Here is a 19,371-nt window from a genome sequence, read left to right as displayed (position 1 = left end):
TATTTAAAATAACAAAAAGAATCATCTATCAAATAAAAAAGGTGTTATAATAATTAAAGTCCTTTGTGTTGGAAAAGGATGTGTAGAAAATTAAATAAAAAAATAATGAGTAGGTTGGGTTGTTTTTGACTTTTGAAAATTAGTTGGCAACATACTTTCATACATGCAATTTTGATGAAATATCAAACTCAAAACCCAAATCTTGAAATATCAACATTTCAAGTCCATACAAACAAATTTATCACATCATAAAAATTTTCAAATATTTTAGTTTTCAGTTTGAACTATATTTTTATGGCATAGTGATGAATTTTCAATTGCATTTAATATCTAGTTATTATTTACTTCAAAATGTTTTCTTAAATTTAAATCATTTCATTCAAATGCACTTGAAAAGAACTTGAAATCTACAACATTAGATGTCAGTAGATACGATAGTTTTAGAACCGTACTCTTACAATGTAAATAATTATATACTATATATTGATTAATAATGATACTTTCGATATCGATTTACGAAAATTGCCCATTGCTTTCTTCACTTATAATTAAATATTTAATTAATTTAGAATATAATTGTCCACACAAATTTCGAGCTTGCAAAAAAGACTTATGAGATTCGAAATATATGGATAAAATAAATTTTATAAATTCATATAAAAGTTTTACAATCTCTTAAGTAAAAATTATCCCTTGATTTTTTCGCGTCAAATTTGATACGAGGCTTGAAACATAATTTTTTGGGTGGATGCATAATCTCCAAAGTACTTTGTGGGAGAATATAATAAGCTGTCTTAAAATGTAATGTATAGACTTTGAAGGTTTGATGTCAAAAAAGACGTTAAAGTTTTGCAGGTTACTGAGTTTCGTCGTAACAGAAAGTTTTGAACTTTAGTTTTTTGAATTTGTTGTATGTATGTAGTGACGTGATGTGTCGTATATTCGTATTCTATGTGGTGGAGGCCACTTTTTACAAATATGAGCTGAATTTAGACTCACTTATGTTGGATTAAATACCACGGGCTTTGACGTAGTTTATGAGAAATGTATAAGAGCCCAATTTGATATGTAATTTCTGCAAATTTTTCGTGTTAAACACATTTAAAGACCAAATTTATTATGATTTTAAACTTGAAATTCAATTATTAATCAACTTATTTTAAAAATTTGATGTTATTTTTTTTTATAATAAAGTAAGTTATAATTTCAATAAATAAAAAACATTAATAAAAATGGTGATATGAAAATTTGAAACTTAAAGGGGAGTGGAGTTGAGTTGGTTGTGTCGTTATAAGCTTCTAACTAATAATTTTGCAGCTCTCGTCTACCTGTCCACGGGCCAGTTTTTCCCTCCTCTCTTCAATTTCCCCTTTTTCTCTAGGTTTCTTGATTTCCTTTTCCCTTCTCTCGCGATTTGGGAATCAATCATCATGAGTAAACCCGACAAAGACAGCTTCGATATGTCCGAGCTCGACTCCTCCCTCCCAGCCGCTGCCGCCGGTACTCCGCTCTTTTCTGTTTCCTGATTGTGTGTGTGTCAAGATGTGGTGATAAGTTTTTGAATTGTGGTGTGCCATATTGATTTTGTGTGCAGCTTTGAGTGCGGAGGATCGTGCTGGTTTAGTGAATGCCCTTAAGGTTTGTGATTTTTTTTGGTTTCTGTTTCGGGTTTTTACGTTTCGGCGCGCCGATGGGAGTTTCTGGCTTTTGGTTTGTAGGATAAGCTGCAGAATTTGGCTGGGCAGCACGCGGACGTTATGGAGACGCTGTCACCCAAAGTGCGGAAGCGCGTCGAGGCGTTGAGGGAGATTCAGGTTTTTTGGTGATTTTTTTTTATGTGTTTTTTGACGTTATGTTATCCGTCCACGGGATGCTGTTTGTGTTTTTGTGTTGTAAAGATCTTCTTATGCTGATTATGGGGGTAATTGGAAATTGCCCTCTGTGTTCGTTGCTGATTATCATGGTTATTCAAGTTTTTGTTTAGTATATTTGTTAGTGTGTAATGAGTGGTGGTATAAATTCTGTGTTTTCATATTTTGAAGTTGGATCTGGTTATGCTGATTATGGTGTTAAAGGTAGATAGAGAGTTCTGCTTTGATTGTTCATAGACCAAAGGAGAGATAAGCAATCTATCTGTTATGCAATTTTTGCTTTTGTAAGGCGTATTTCCTTTTCCGCTCTCGGCTGCATGATTTGACTGTCACGAAACTGCATTGCCATCTGGTGAGTTTGGAGCTGGAGCTTCTTTATATGAAGTTGTACTAAAGAACGTTCAATTAAGGGTGTTAATATCTGATAAACTGATGGCTGCCGATTGGTGAAAGCTGGCAGAGATGGTGAAAGGAGTTAGCTCTGGTGAAAATTGGTTGCTCAAATTAGTAAACAAGTGCATGAAAAAATTGCAGATGTTAACATACTAGAAGAGGGTGGAGAAGTGGGGCCACTTACAGCACTGTGATAGTCAGGCCCATGGATAGTGAAAACATATATCTTCTGATAATCTGATGGTAAAATGATTTTATTGCACTGTGACTGAAGTTTTTGTCGATTAAGACTCGATCACATAAGCTTTGATGTCTGTTTGAACTTTATCCATTACTTGTTATACTATTGCGCCAAATGGCACGTATATGTTTGTTGGACATTTGTAGGAATTTTTTTTGTTGTGGTCTAACATGTTATTCTATTTACAGAGCCAACATGACGAGCTAGAGGGAAAGTTTCTTGAGGAGAGAGCAGCTCTTGAAGCTAAATACCAGAAACTTTATGAACCATTATATACAAAAGTAAGGATGTTTCTATAAGCAGAAACAGTTCTCGCATGCTTATTTCCGCTTTGAGGTTGCATTATCTGGCACTCTTGCACCTCCTGTTGATTTCCTTTCCCAAACAAAGTGCAGAGGTTCGAGATTGTGAATGGTATTGTGGAAGTGGAAGGAGTGACTGAAGCTTCAAAGGAACAGGGAGAGACCCAAGCAAATGAAGGTGTAGCAGGACTTGCCACCTCCCTTTTTCCTAGCTCGATCACCAGTGATACTAATTTCAGATTATGATGCGCCTTTGTTTTCTTGCTTTGCTTTAGGGTTTTTTTGTTATTGGGTCCTTGATAAGTAAACTGGTTAGCTTACTTACCGTCGAAGCTTCATCTCAGGTAAAGGTGTACCTGAATTCTGGCTGACAGCAATGAAGACGAATGTCATATTGTCTGAGGAGGTTGATATTTGTAAACACTATTTCTTACTTCACGATCTGATTTATCTTGATCTGAAGGCTCTTCATACATCTTTGTTTAGATCTCAGAGCGCGATGAAGAGGCTCTAAAGTATCTAAAGGATATCAAGTGGTGTAAGATTGATGATCCCAAGGGTTTTAAGCTCGAGTTCTTCTTTGATACCAATCCCTTCTTCAAGAATTCTGTACTTACAAAAACATACCATATGATTGATGACGTTGAGCCGATACTAGAGAAGGCAATAGGGTAACTTGGTTATTTTATATTGGCACTCCAGCGAGTTTTTCAACGTCTTGTTTTCAAATTTTGAATATGTTTTTCATTTTGTATTGGATACCTTTCAGGACACAGATTGAATGGTATCCAGGCAAATGCTTGACTCAAAAGGTTTTGAAGAAAAAGCCAAAGAAGGGGGCGAAAAATGCGAAACCAATTATAAAAACTGAAAAATGCGACAGTTTCTTCAACTTCTTTAACCCACCAGAGATTCCAGATGATGAAGATGAAATTGATGAGGATGAGGTAAGTGGTCATTTCATGATGTTAGTTTATTGCTAGAAACTTGGAGCTGTGAAATGTTTTGAAACCCGCTTAACTTTGCCTTTGTTATTTGGCAATATGTTCCTACAGGCTGAAGAACTCCAAAATCTGATGGAACAAGACTATGAAATTGGGTGAGTCTCCTGCTCTATTTTCCTGTAAGGGAGATGCATACATAATTGGATCTCATCCATTTCCTGTGTGGTGGAATCATTAGTAGCTTATGCTTTGTCTTTTAATGGTTGACATTCTTCAAACTAAAATTATGTGCTGCAGCTCCTCAATTCGCGATAAAATAATCCCTCGGGCTGTTTCATGGTTCACTGGAGAGGCTGTTCAAGGTGATGAACTTGATATGGCAGATGATGATGATAATGAGGATGATGATGAGGATGACGGTGAAGAAGTGGATGAAGACGAGGACGATGATGAGGATGAAGAGGAGGTCAAGGGAAAGAAGAAGGTGAGATTATTTGGCAAATAAATTTAGAATTTTGGTTCTAATTTCCGAATTGTTTCTTGGATGCTCACTTTTCTCTGTCTCTGGCATGTCATTTCACTGGAAACTTTATCAGCCTTCTGGACCAAAGGTGCATTTATCATTTCAACTTCTACTTGTGGTGTATTTGTGTCTACTAGGTGTGGTTTACTAATTTGTTACAATGTCTTCACTGTTCACAGAAAAGCACTAGACCACAATCTGGGGAAGGTCAACCGGGGGAACGTCCTCCAGAGTGCAAGCAACAGTGAGATTTGCAGACAGTAGCAACAGGATGCTGAAATCGTTTTTGTTTCCTTCTTATTGTCTCCATGAATTTGAAGTTCGTTCCGCTCCTGTTCTGTTTCTTGTTTACTTCTGGCCTTGGTTTTCTATGGTTGCTGAGTGGAATCATCTTGTTCCGAGCTTTACTTGAGCATGTATTTCATTTGGTTTTAGCTCATCCAATCTCCTTTCTCTGTAAAACACCGACTGGACATAGTTTGCTGATGGATTATGTATATGAGTCTAGTTTGTTTTAATCATCGTCCGCCCCCCGCCCCTCATTCACGGCAAAGACACTTTTTCAAGTTCAAACTTCATGTTTTCCCGGTGATCGTATTAATTTCTTGGTTCATGCGTAAAGTTTTGCCTGGTGTGCTGTAATATGATAAGTAAAATGATTATGTAAAGATAACGCAAAATGTGGTAAAATCCCTTTGGTTATTGGAACTATGATGAAGGTACTGCTTTGATCACATATCTGCTCTTGTGTTGAAAATTCTGAAGAAAGGTGGTCCATATGTAAATACATAGAAGAAGGAAATGAAGTGATTCGACGGAGTCAGTCAAGTCAATTTCACTTGATCAACTCATCAATGAATCAAATTGAGAATAAGAGATTATATATCATAGTTTTGTTACATTTTACATATATTATATAAGTTAAAATTTATTATAATTATAAATATTCGTTCTTTGAAAAATTAATGACAATTTAACAAATAATTTCTTACAATGGACTGTCATGAATGGAATTTGAATTTGTTAGATGATAATCAATTTTAATAGTATTCATAAATTTTTAAAAGTAATAAAGAAATATTCATAATTATGATAAATTTGAATGAAGCTTGTTGTAATCTTATTACAGAATATTCTTTTGCCTTTCCACGAAAACAAAATAAGGCAATTTTTAACAAAAAAAAGTTAAGAAATTACCCTATATATGAGCAATGCTTTCTATTTTGTAATTAGTGAAACTTTGGGGCCAAATCTGATAATATTTGGTCCGTCCCCTCTCCCTGCAAGACCCCTCCGTCTGTCTATGCGTCTGCAAAAATCCCAAATGGTTGTACCTCACGCGTTCGGTGTTGTACGCCCCGGTCCTGCTCCGTGGCTCCGTTCAGCACGCAGTGCATACCCGTTTTACTTCTCTAGGAAAGATCCATTTTCCATTTCAGGAAACGGGTCGTCCCGCTTGAATCGGGTCCTCCGAGCTTCCCTTCATTCCGGTCAGTATCTTAATACCCAATTATTTCTGTTGTAAATCTTTCTGAATTTATTGATATGAAAGTGTTAATGCATCCAATATGTCAAGCCTTTGATTCTTTTGTGGGGGCGATGTTTGATTTTGATTGTCCTGTTTTGCTTTTTTGATTAATTTTGTTAGCCGAATAGTTCACTATTATGTGATGTTGAGCTTAATCTGATATCATTAAGCGGTTTCTCTAGCTGGTTGTCTTGATCAATGTTATACTTTACGTGGGAGTTCTACAGGTTTTGTGACTAATTCAGGCGAAGGAGCACAGGTTCCTGTTGATCAATCTGAAATCATTTTCGTAGGAACTGGAACTAGTGAAGGGATCCCACGTGTGAGCTGCCTCACCAATCCTGATAAGAAATGTCCAGTAAGCCTGTAGACTTGTTCAAACTTACTACATGCATGAACCTTCATCAGTTCTCAGTTGATGGCTGTTGTCTCAGAAATGAGGATGAAATCTAAGCAACTTGCTATTTTGATTAATAGGTTTGCTCCAAGGCTATAGAACCGGGTAATAAAAATAGGAGACTTAACACAAGCCTCCTTGTTCGCTTCGCCAGGCCATCTGGAGAATGTAACATTCTTATTGATGCTGGCAAGTAAGTTTTTTGCCTTTTGCAAACGCGGGACAAAGGCTTTTTATTTGTTATACGTATGTGTTCTGAAGTGGAGTAGCTGAATATGTCAGTGAGGCCTCATATTTAAGGTGTGTGGTCAATCTGTTTTGCATGTTGTTCGTTCTTTGGAAGGATGGAAAAAAGTGTTCATCTATCTTTGGCGGCTTCAACATTTTCATTCTGGATGAGATGGCTGAAAAGATGTGGAATATCCATCCATCTTGGAGTTTTCCTCTTGCTGATTTCATGAATGAGAATGCCTATCACTACAGTGCTTTGAGTTTGATCCGTTGGTTAAGTTTACAAAGAAGCAAGTTTTTCTTTCCACATAATAGACACATTGTCTGAAGATCAGCTATCTGATGGACTTGAAATTGTGATTGTTCTCGAGTTCAATGATATTGAAGTTACTACATGCACCAAATGCAAAAGCTGGCTGGGGATTATAACAAATGCCACTCATGGATTTCTTCAAAATGAGCCTCTTGGCAATATAGAATACATGTAGTCATGTCTAGCACAGTAACAATAATATCCTTAAGGTACATAATAGTTGCAAAATCAATACTGTTAAGGAGAAGGCTTTGGCATAATGCTAGTAAACAGTCAAGTTCATGGTGGAACCTGAACTGAGGAAAATAAATCTGTTATGATAAGGATGGAAGCTTCATCATCCATCACATTTTGAAACTAAAAGACTTAAGCGTATCATTAGATACTTATATGGTGAAGATAGGCCTGATGATGGTCTATGACCAAACCTCTCATATGGAGAATATATCTCTACCAGAACTCATGTTGAGTTGGCATACTATTCGGGCCAATGTTTGCCTTTGAGAGAATGATGAGAAACTTAAGGGTAAATTAAGGGATATACATTTTATGTTCATTTTGTTTGCTTGGAATAGGATAAGGATTTGTTGAACTGAGTTGAATTGGCATTCAATAATTTCTGCTGTGAAGCATATGCTATCAACTAAGTTGTCTTTGTGCTTACCTGTTGCAGGTTTTTCTACCATAGTGCTCTGAAGTGGTTCCCTACTTATGGGTAAGCTAACATAAGTTCATTATCTCTGGGCTATTTTATGTACTACAACAATTATAATACTTCCACACATGCAAAATAAGTTTCAGGCTTTGCTTCATATTACTGAATGATTATTTGTACACTGCGTTCACTTTGCATTTTCTGATTTTATTATTGGAGTAGCTAATGCTTTTGGGAACTCCTATTGCCGAGCCACATTTAAGGGGTTTCCATTTGTTATGCTTTTGACCGATTATTATGTACAAAGTTTCTATATTCTCATGTAAGTTCCTTCTTGTGACTAGTTGAATTTCTGTCAGGATAAGAACAATTGATGCGGTTATTATTACTCATTCTCATGCTGATGCAATTGGAGGTCTCTGACACGATTACTTCTGATATATTCCATGTATGATTGAAATCATCAAAAAGCGTGAGTCTGTATGTAAAAAACCTTGTTTGTTTTCAGGTTTGGATGATCTACGTGATTGGACAAACAATGTTCAGCCTTCCATTCCAATTTATACAGCAGAGCGTGATTTTGAGGTCCTTATTCTTTTCTAAATTTGCACTGGATAGTCAAATTTAAGATGCTATTTGACTGGCCGCATTATGAGTGGGACAACTTGGTGTAATCTTCTCCTATTGGCATTTATCAGCAACTTCTGAAAACTGTAGATCTTGTGATGGAATGTAATTTCTCTGTGAAAACCATGACTGCGCTTTTGGATTTATGTAATATCCACGCTTCATTTGATAAGTTACTGAAATTTCTATTCATCATTGGGGCTTCGTCGTGGAGTTATTTCCATTCATCATTTGAGATTTTCCACAGGGGTTCAGTATTAAGAGGGTCAAACCAATCTTGTCTGACCATTTTTCTAACTTGACATAAGCTTGACTATATTTATATAATTTCAGGTGATGAAGAAAACTCACTATTACTTGGTGGATACAAGTGCCATCATACCTGGGGCTGCCGTTTCAGCATTGCAATTTAATATAATAAAAGAAGAACCATTCATAGTAGATGATCTTCAGGTGAGAATTTGTTGTTTTGTTGACATGCCCAGCTTCTGCTTTTTCCAGTATTTTATTCTTTTGTATTGTTATCTTGCAGTTCACTCCTTTACCGGTATGGCATGGCCGTGGTTATCGTTCTTTAGGTTTTCGTTTTGGCAATATTTGTTACATTAGGTAATGGTTCTGAATACCTTGCACTTTTATCTATTTCTCTGTAAAGAGTCTGACTCATTTTCCTTTTGTGCTTGTAGTGATGTTAGTGAAATACCTGAAGATACTTATCCTCTTCTCGAGAATTGTGAAATCCTTATTATGGTTCTCTCTTTCTCTCTGTACACACACACACATACACATACATAGAATTTCATTCTTTTTGTTAGGCTGTGTTTGTCACTGTCATCAATTTGTTTAATTTTCACAAGTAGGATGCCCTGAGACCAGATCGATCTTCTTCAACTCATTTTGGACTTCCAAGAGTAAGTTGTTTCTTTCTACTGTTACACGAAACCTTCTGAGTTCCAACTTTGATCGATACAAACAAGTTTTAGGCTAGCATATCCCTGATGAATGCTAACTAATGCTCCTGCTAATGAACATGTTTAAAATTTCTCAGGCTTTAGAGGAAGTCAGAAAAATCCGACCCAAACGAACACTATTCACTGGTATGCGCTGATTTCTTTACAGGCCAATCTTTTCCATTTTTTCTTCTTCTAGATACTAAATATTTATTGATTGTACCATTTAGTTCTTGATTCGCTGTTTAAAGACTTTTATGCCGACTTTTTCATCATGTCATCCCTAATATCTGATTGAGTAAGTCGGTGATGACCTACCGCATCATGATTTACTGATTTGACAATACCATTTGACGAACCTCATACGAGTAGTTACATGACATTCACCAGATTTGAGCATATTACGGGAAAACCCTTTGCTTGTAAAAGACTATTCTGCATTCCATACAGTCATGTTGCATTATAAATTTCACCATGAAAACCTGATAGCAAGTGAAAATATTCAATATATCACGACTACAAGACTATTGATATCATTTTTCAAGATCACTAATTTTTTCTTGACATGTGCTGAAACCACACAGTCATGTCTTCCAACCACCATTTGATGATATTTTCCGTGTGTTTTTGAAGGTATGATGCATTTGATGGATCATGACAAAGTCAACGAAGGCCTCGTTAAGTTGAAGGAGGCGGAAGGCCTCGACGTGCAACTCAGCTACGACGGGCTCCGTCTACGAGTAACCCTATAGACTCTCTACTTTCTCAAGTTTTTGCAATTCTCAGCCTCATTCCTTGTCATTTAAACATGAAAATATCATATTCTGAAGAGCATCTTCCTTATGGTGTTGAGGTACTTCGTTCTGGAAAGCTCATCCTAAGATATCTTTTATGCTGTCTTAAAAGGTCATGAACTTGGAATTGAAGTTGATAGTGAGAGATGTTCTCATCAATTGCAAATAAATATTAATTAGCTACCAAAATTCCTTTGTTTCTATTGGCTTATATCTCAGCTGCAGATTCCTCTTATCAAGAAGTCATACATTCTTGTCCCCAGGATTTGCCACGCCATTACTGTGAAATGACCATTTCGCCCTTGTTTGGAGCGAAGGCGTGCAATGAAAAATTAATTCTCTTTTTTTCTTTTAAAAAAAAATTATTTTATTTTATATGAGTTTATTCGAACGTGTAACAACTTCTGCAACGGTCTTAGGAGTGTCCACATATCGGATTCGAGTTGAGAAATTATGATATATTATTTTGGCATTGTGCAAGAAACAAATGTAATATATTTTTTGGCATTTATTTTGTTATTTTTTGTCCTTTTTTATTTTCTTTTTTAAGGCCCCTTCAAAAAATGATACAAATCATATCAAACTTTTAATGAAATTTGTACTGTGCTTGAGGTCCACTGATTTCTCAATCAGGTGTGGGCCTCTTTACTTTTCTTTTCATGCTCCCTCGTGAACTCCTATGCCCCCACCCCACCTCATCCTCATCCTCATCCTGCCTCCTCCTTTCATTCAAATTATTTTTCTACATACATTTATTAAATCACTTTTTTAATTAAATATTATTCACATAAATTGACATAAATCAATAAATCAGAATTAATTAATATCTTCAAAAAATATGTATTCTATAAGTGAAATATACATTGGACTTTTAAAATATTTAAGTTTTTTTTCTATTTTTTAAATTTAAATAAATTATTTATCGTTTTAACAAGCTGAACTGATAACTTTATACGTAGTTACAAACATACCTGGGTACGCGAATTAATCTGAATAAACATGTATGGTATGTACATATGCATGGGATACACGTGCAATCTACTATTCTAGGAGCGACGACTTTTTTTACAAAAAATAAATAAAAAGTAAATTAAAAAAAAAAAGATGAGGAGAGGTCAAGATTGGTGGACTCATTTTCAATTAAAAATATAAATTTACAATTTTGTGTAGGTAATCGAAAATAAAAAAGTGTCTGAATTAACTAATAAAATTATATTTTATATTGAATTTTAAAATTAAATTAATATATTTTACTTTAAAAATTTGAAAACTGAAAATAAAAATACCAACTGTCCACTTCAGAGACTCCTTCCTATGCTCTTTCCTGTTGGGCCCATCTGATGATGTTGACTTCTGAGGAGGAGTCCAACTTCAGCTCACTTGTATTTTTCTTTAAATAAATATTTTAAAATTTTAAATTATTATTATTATATAGATAATTTTGAGTAAGTTATATTCGAATCGATTTATCAAAGTTAGGAAATTAAATCCCTCGTGACCAATTATTTGAATTTATTTGGATAATCTCGTATTATAAAAAACTTCACATCCTACATTCTTCTAATATAAACTCATTTAAAATATTTTTTTTTCAAACACAAGAAGAAAATATTATTGGTTATAATATTAATAGTTATGATTTAAAAATAAATAATTACTATTAATCATAATTAAAATAAAATCGATACAAAAAATTAACTCTTGCACTATGAAAAAATTATTTATTATAGCTAAAAAAGTTGTGGATTTGCATCCTACTAATGTGAATGTCTAGTTTATTTTTATAGTAGTTTCTCAGTAATCAATTTTCTTTAAACATGTTAGTTGATTTAGAAATATCAATGTACTAAATCGATATTTGAATTTGAATGTGCTGAGTGATGCAATCGAGTCTAATAAGATTGATTAAATCTAAATAATTATGTGTTGTATTTTTGAGATATCAATATTTGGTAGTGATGCAACTCGTGTCTAATCACATTATATAATTAAGAAGGTGATTAATGATGTGATTTTAAATTAATAACATGCATTATCTCATTGATAATCCATGCTACCAACTTTTCTTTTGTCTATATGATTATTGGGAAATTAATTCAAATTAATTATTCTATTTCAACGACTTGATTCTTTAATTTATTAATCATCAAACTTAGGTTAATTAATTAATTAGCCCCACCATTTATATTATTGGTGACAAGAAAGCTTTTTTAAAAAGAAAAAAAAAGTAACAACTATATTCAAAAAAATAATGCAAGATATTCTCGACACAACAAAAGAATTGATGGGGTGATGTTAAAAGGACCGTGGAGTCGTTTTTATAAAAAAAAAAAATTATAATTAATCTTTAAACTTATCTAATTAAGAATATAATTAACATATTTAAAAATTGATGAGACGGTATCACTAACTGTTATTTGTGAGTGTGATAGATCTTTATTTATTTTTTTAATATATATATATATATTAGTATAGATAGTATAATAATAAGACCCATAACTAATTAGTCTCATATATTAATTATTTTAATTAGAAAAAAATATTTTATTAGGACAAGTGAGGTGGAAGAGCATGTTGATACTTGGGGTTGATCGAGCAAGATCCCATTTCAAAAAACTATGTCACTAGTTGAAGAATAAGACAGGATAATGACAAAACAACAATTTTATTTTAATATATATATACTCAATTTTTATTATTTATTGATGATATTTTATGAAGGTCGTTTCAAATTTACCTACTGAGTATTTATGATTTTAAGACGAACTTTTTGTTTCACTTAATATCTTTACGATCAGACGTTGATGTACTTTAAATCTTAAATATGTACAGATTTTGGTGTTTGTGGTTCACGTGAGATTGTACAAATAGAAGAAATTTATAAATAGTTGCATACACCAGATACAACTTTTGCTATCATAACATTCTTACAGCCTACTGACTTAAGCGGTAGAGGTAGTCACCTATTTTATAGCCTCACACCTAAAGAATCAATGCATACTTTTCTTGAAATTTCAAATAATTAAATAATTACAAATAATAGTTATCAAGTATTGGAGAAAAATGAAATGAATCAAGTAAATATGAATATTGCCCAAAAATTGATTGTCACCTGCCAAAAAGATGAAAATGAAATGTCAGCAAGTAATTCCATAATGACTAAAAATTGTAATTAGTAGCAACTTAGATGAAAAATGAATAAAACACGCTTCTCGAAAGAAAAGGAGGATATAAATAGTATAAACTTTTTGTAAGTGATGGGATTTGTCCCAAAGGCCTTAATCAATGACTCAATCATGTACGCTGTAAAAATTTAGAGAGAGAGAAAGGAGGAGAGAGAGAGAGGTCTACTGCATGCTAAGAATTATTACTCTACTACCAAAATTAAAAAAAAAAAAAGAATGGAATTTTTTTTTATTTAATTGAGATTTGGTATAATCAAATTAATTTTATAGCAATATATTGCACTTATTATGTATCGTATTTGTCATATAATTAATTCAGATATGACGAGACTTGATTTGAATTAAAATGTTTTCTTTTTTTATGTACGTAGAAATCATATAGAAATCGAAGTCTCTTTTTTTTACATGGTGGGCTCTTTTTGAGTTACTTTATAGTAGAAGGGAAAGGTGGTGTGCAATAGGGATTTTCAAAAAGTATTTCATTTTTTCATTTCTTTTTTCTTGGGGGTAGGGGGGGGGGGGGGGTTGAACTTGGTTGTAAAGCATATAAGTGAGGTATAAAGAAAGATGGGATTTTTATGGGGTTTTGGAGAAGAAAACAAAAGTAAAGACAGAAAGTGCACGTCAGAGTTAGCCGTAGAGATGTGGGTTTTATTTTTTTGTTAGGGGGTGGGGTTTGTTTGGGATGAGGGTGGTGGATTTTAGAGGGTTTTCTTCTCACTCTCATCCACACCTCTATCTTTGTGTTTCTCTCTCATCAAACACACAGAAAAAGAGAGAGAGGAGAGAGAAAGGGGTTGTGTTTGTGTGCAGAAGATGATATATGGCTTTTCTTTTCTTTGTTCTTACATGCATGCTTATAATTGGATTTTCTTGGTTTTAGCAAGCAAACATAAACATTCAAACTTGAAGGGGAAATAGCTACTTGTTGCAGAAGGGTTTATTAGTCTGGACTGGTTTCTCTCTCTCTCTCAAATCTCTCTCGTTCTTGTTTATGTATCTTTGTTTTTTGTTTTTTCAAGAAGCCCAAAAGTTGTCTCCTGGGGTGCTGCCAAGGGAGGAAGGAGGCCGCTGAAGGTTTTTGTAAGAGTTCGAAACAAGAAACCTTTGAGCAACAAAATTGAACTCTTTCTTTCCCCACTTCCACCACCACCTCATTCTTCCACCTTCCTTTGTCCATTTTTCACCTACTTTAATTAGCCCTTTTCTAGGTCAGTGTATTCTTGTCTTCAGATCTCAAAATATCCTGTCTTAAACTCAACACCAACAACTTAAGATCTATCTTCTCATCCCATGATGCAACAACAGTTGGATTGTTTCTTGCTAATTATGTATCACATCACATCCCCTCTGCTGCTAAAAACAAGCAAGAACTAGTGATGAAAGGTTTAGCACTAATTCAGACCGAAGAAAACATGTCCAATTTGACTTCTGCCTCTGGTGAAGCAAGTGTTTCTTCCAGTAACAGAAATGACAACAGTGGTGGCAACAACATGTATCCTCCTCAGTATTTCCCTCCATTGAATCAACCTCAGCCTCAGTCTCAACCAGTCAAGAAGAAGAGAAATCAACCAGGCCATCCAGGTACACCCCCCCCCCCCCAACAAAAATACACACACACACACACACACATATATATATATATATATATATATGAGTTAGAGAAGTATAATTCTTGTTTTTCTTGGAGAGCAGACCCTGATGCAGAAGTGATAGCTTTGTCACCAAGAACACTCTTAGCAACAAACAGATTTGTGTGTGAGATTTGCAACAAAGGGTTCCAAAGGGATCAGAATCTGCAGCTGCATAGAAGAGGGCACAATCTGCCATGGAAGCTGAAGCAGAGAAACAGCAAAGAGGTGAGGAAGAAAGTGTATGTATGCCCAGAAACAAGCTGTGTGCACCATGATCCATCCAGGGCTCTGGGGGACCTCACAGGGATCAAGAAACACTTTTGCAGAAAGCATGGGGAGAAGAAGTGGAAATGCGACAAATGCTCAAAGAAGTATGCTGTTCAATCTGATTGGAAAGCGCATTCCAAGACTTGTGGCACCAGGGAGTATAGATGTGACTGTGGAACCCTTTTCTCAAGGTCCAGAACTCATCATATTCATTCTTCGTTACTTCTTTGTTTTGGTTCCTTTTAATTCCTTCTTTCTGGGCTGTGGAATTTGGAAATTGAGAAACACGATTTTGTTCTTTTTCTCTGAATTAATCCTCATTTTAGGGGACTAATTATCTTGAGTGAGAGAGAGAGAGAGAGAGAGAGAGAGAGTCAATTGACTGAAGATATAGCTAGTCTGGACTTTACTGTGTGTAGTGTGTTTTTTCTTCTTGATTTTTAACATATAAATATGGTTTCTTTTCTTTGTTTTTCCTGCAGGAGGGATAGCTTTATCACGCACAGGGCTTTCTGTGATGCTCTAGCAGAAGAAAGTGCAAGATCAATAACCGGAAACAACAACAACATCCCACTTCAATCTTCAGCAATATCTCATCACATAAACCTCCAACAAGTTCAATCCCAGTTCAGTAATAGTGCAAATCATGAACTCCCATTTTCAGTCAAGAAAGAGCAGCAAAATTTCTGCCTAAGGCCAGAGATCCCACCATGGCTAGCTTGCCCACCAACCATGGTCCCACACCCTGGTCCACCAACACCCATTGACCTCACTGCCCCATCATCATCATCCCTCTTCCAAGATTTTCAACAAAATCAAGATTTCTCACAAAATCATGATCATCATAATCAGAATGCAAACCCTAACCCTAGCAGTACTACTGCTACTAGCCTGGGGCCTACCACCCTACCCCCTTACCACCCCCACCCCCCCACCCCACCACCACCACCACCACCAGCTGCAGCCTCTCCTCACATTTCTGCCACTGCATTGCTGCAGAAAGCAGCACAGATGGGTGCAAAAAGCAGCAGCCAATGCCCATCACCTGCTGGTATGTTTATCAGACCCCACCAAGCTCACGTGTCTGCTGGTGATTCTTCTCACAGTGGAACAACTGGTAATTTTGGTCTAAACTTGTCGTCCTCACGTGATGAGTTCATCAATGGCTTGTCTTCATATGGGAATAAAGCTGCTCCAGTCACAGGCGGTGCTCCAGCCACAGCTGCATCAGCATCAGGTGGCCCTCTCCCTCCCCCTCATCATCATCCTTCTCTACTTCATGATATGATGATCAACAACACCGGATTTGATCAAGAATCAAGTTTTGAAGACATGGGATTTGCTGGAATCTTGATCAATCATCACCCATCAAAAAAAGATCACCAAGATTTGAGTTTTCATGCAACCCTTGATCAGTTTAGCACTAGAAATAGCAGCAATGAAGCTGCAGGGATTAACAGTGAAGGAATGACAAGAGATTTCTTGGGATTAAGGCCTTTATCTCAAAGTGACATTCTAAGCATAGCTGGTTTGAGCAATTGCATGAACAATAATGCTTGTAATGAGGATCAGAACCAAACCCAAAAATCTTGGCAAGGTTAGATCTTTTGAGGACCCTTGATTTCAATTTCCCTTTTCTTTTTGAATTTTGATCACTTTTGTTTAATTCCCTCTTAATGGGGAGAAACTACTGTTCAAAGTTGAAACCCTAGCTCATATATATCTCAACTCTCTTCAAATGTTTTCTTGCTGCAGCTTAACAATTTTCGTCTCCGATTAATCCCCACGTAATTTTTTTTTAAAAAAAATGAAGTAATAATGTGCAATTATTATGAAGTAATTAATTCATGAATAATTAGTTTCTTGAATTCTGGTAACACATGTTGCACTTGTTCCTATATAGATTTGCATGAAACTGGAAAAGCTTAAATGATAGGTGGTCATGTGAAAGGGAATCAACCCATTCTAGGATGGTGACATCTTTCTCCTCATCATCATAAATAAATCATGCATTAATTGTAATTTTCAGTCTCAAAGAGTAGCAGAGAATGTTTTTACATCACACAATTTTATATTCTTGCATTTATTTCATTATTATATTTAGAGAAAAGTATTATTTTAGTCCGCTAAGTATGCCTAATTTTAATTTTAATCCGATAACTATGTCCATTTTTGTTTAGGTTCAGTAACTTACGAAATTACTTACTTTTAGTCCTCTGGCAGATTTTCGGACAGTTTTACCCATATGAACCTTTTGAAAGGCAGTTTTGGTCCATATGCACTCATAGGGGTAAAATTGTCCGAAAATCTGCCAAAGGACTAAAAGTAAGCAATTTCGTAAGTTACTGGACCTAAATAAAAATGGACATAGTTATCGGATTAAAATTAAAATTAGGCATACTTAGCGGACTAAAATCCTACTTTTCCCTTATACTTACACTAATAATTGGTTATGTTCTTTAAATATATAATTAAAAACATCTTGATCGAGCCCCTTGCAACAAAGAGTTTGAATCGAAAATTCTTACTCGAACCCCATCATATTGTAAATTATTAATATACTATAGTATTTATTATGTAATTGATCATTTTTTAAAAACTGTATAATATTAGCAAGATGCTTATGAAAGGAGTGATATGAGGATATACATGACAAAATTATATTTCTTCGTTCCATATGATAGGAGTAATAATTTCTGCTTTATGAAATTTTTGAAATGATTCCAAAATTGAAAGACTCGACACATTTGGTACTCAACTTTGTGAAATTTCAAAATGGTCTTAAAATTGAGAAAACGTGTTGAATTTTCTGAATTTTGGGACTATCTTAAAATTTTCTTAAAGCAAATTTTTTCAATTTTGAGATTATTTTAAAATTTTATAAAATAGATAATTAAAAAAAGTATTGAATCTCCTATCTTTTTGAACTAAAAATGTAATTTCGCCGAATATACATATACGCGTAAAATAAACAATGATTAATCCAAGTGGAATCCCTGGGAGGGGTAGGCCCCCCAAGTCTTGTAATTTTTTATACATAAATCTTAAATTTTTAATTATATATATATTGGTCACTCCAATTATTATAATTATTTTCTAATAATATAAAATTAATATATACGTATAATTTTTTTCGATATGATCAAACTTTTCACTTTTGAATCAGTAACTTAATATATATATATATATATGTATAAATTGAAGTGGGAAATTAAAATTGAAGCATAGGATCCTTTGAGAAGAGAATCTTGAAATGTGTAAGTTGAAAACATGGTAATAGTTTGCTGTTTATTTGCAAAACAGAAAGGAGAGATGCTATTTGACTCCTCATGTGGGTGCAAGTGGGATCCAATCCCTAGAATCCCCCCAACCCCCATAAAGCTGTCCTTTTTTCCCATTTTTTTTTTTTTAAATTTTTCTGTACTCTACATCAACATATATATATATATATATAATTATATATTTCTTGCAGTGTTGCCTTTTTCTATTATCCCTATGTATGTATGCCTGAATCTCATCATCAATATGATAATAAAAATTAAATATTACAAAAGGAAGTAAGTGATCATAATCAACGGTCAATATGCTTTTTTGCAGAATAAAAGGATGGATGTATAACATTTTTCTCAAGTAACAATTTGCCAATGTCAACTCTACATAACACACATTTTACTCAAAATTAATTAATAATTTAGCATATGTTCATTAAATAGTTTATTTAAATTTGAGAGGTGGGTGATAACAGAAATGAATCTTTCTATTATATGGAATATGTAACTATATATATAATTCTATGTCCGCAAACAAATAGAAACATCTTATAAGCTCGTTATATATCTTATAAGATGTTTGATTTTATATTAATTGTATCAAATATTCCTTCTTTTTTATATCGTGGCTCGAACAAAGACACCCTATCAGCTCGACTTTCCCAAATTCCCACCACCATTCCTTCGCTTTTTACAAATTTTCACATTGTTTTAATAATTATGATTGACAAAAAAAAAAAAAAATATTACCTCCACAATTTAAATTGTGAATTAATATTATATTAAATATTAAAAAAAGAATTATAAAATCATCCAAAAACAGCATACAAATTGGTTATATGGTTTGCAAGGAAACATAATGATGATGGAAAATATCCAAAATAATGATAAGTAGAGGTGAATTATTAAGAAAAAAATATGAAAGGTGTAGGTCTATTTGTATAATAATAATAATAGTGTAGGCTAAAAAGTTCACATGCAAAATTGTGGTAGGTGGGAACAAGGCTAGCTACATTGAAAATGACATGCCCAACTCCCTTTATCTTGTCACTATACCCCTACCCCCCCCCCCCCCAATATATATATATATATATATATATATATATATACACCTTCACTTTCACAACCTTACCTCCCAAAATTTTAAATTAACTATGTAGGACGGCTATTAATTTATTTAAATTTTGTCATGGATTTATAAAAATGTGCATTCGAAAATTATGTATTCCAAATTAAGAAGTTTTAAT

At 34.3% G+C, this 19,371-nt stretch overlaps 3 protein-coding genes across 4 annotated transcripts; all 3 read left to right on the top strand.

Annotated features, from left to right (window-relative positions):
* The first annotated feature begins 1,292 nt into the window (after positions 1-1,292).
* Positions 1,293-4,792, top strand: LOC105157761 (nucleosome assembly protein 1;2). The gene is made up of 12 exons (XM_011074229.3): positions 1,293-1,500; positions 1,595-1,638; positions 1,719-1,814; positions 2,694-2,786; positions 2,901-2,985; positions 3,152-3,213; positions 3,294-3,478; positions 3,577-3,754; positions 3,863-3,906; positions 4,049-4,235; positions 4,348-4,362; positions 4,454-4,792. Exons 1-12 carry the CDS (start codon positions 1,431-1,433, stop codon positions 4,520-4,522), a joined length of 1,128 nt encoding a protein of 375 aa, XP_011072531.1. The 5' UTR covers positions 1,293-1,430; the 3' UTR covers positions 4,523-4,792.
* Positions 4,793-5,494: 702 nt separating this feature from the next.
* LOC105157760 (Metallo-hydrolase/oxidoreductase superfamily protein) lies at positions 5,495-10,288 on the top strand. Of its 2 annotated transcripts, none has more exons than XR_002286869.2 (12): positions 5,495-5,764; positions 6,030-6,160; positions 6,280-6,392; positions 7,417-7,458; positions 7,758-7,813; positions 7,907-7,983; positions 8,359-8,478; positions 8,558-8,634; positions 8,712-8,775; positions 8,883-8,936; positions 9,074-9,122; positions 9,609-9,630. XR_002286869.2 is itself a non-coding variant. In XM_011074228.3 (12 exons), exons 1-12 carry the CDS (start codon positions 5,578-5,580, stop codon positions 9,725-9,727), a joined length of 1,086 nt encoding a protein of 361 aa, XP_011072530.1. In that variant the 5' UTR covers positions 5,495-5,577; the 3' UTR covers positions 9,728-10,288. The 2 variants fall into 2 exon arrangements, 1 of the variants encoding a protein (XP_011072530.1); XM_011074228.3 differs by having other exon boundaries at positions 8,886-8,936; positions 9,609-10,288.
* Positions 10,289-13,563: 3,275 nt separating this feature from the next.
* On the top strand, positions 13,564-16,609 carry LOC105157845 (protein indeterminate-domain 7). Its single transcript, XM_011074341.3, has 3 exons — positions 13,564-14,538; positions 14,650-15,046; positions 15,338-16,609. Exons 1-3 carry the CDS (start codon positions 14,334-14,336, stop codon positions 16,455-16,457), a joined length of 1,722 nt encoding a protein of 573 aa, XP_011072643.2. The 5' UTR covers positions 13,564-14,333; the 3' UTR covers positions 16,458-16,609.
* Positions 16,610-19,371: the final 2,762 nt, after the last annotated feature.

Source organism: Sesamum indicum, linkage group LG3 (assembly GCF_026168435.1).
Source record: "Sesamum indicum cultivar Baizhima isolate 11 linkage group LG3, ASM2616843v1, whole genome shotgun sequence".
NCBI classification, from domain to species: domain Eukaryota; kingdom Viridiplantae; phylum Streptophyta; class Magnoliopsida; order Lamiales; family Pedaliaceae; genus Sesamum; species Sesamum indicum.
This window is presented reverse-complemented; position numbering and strand designations above follow the sequence as displayed.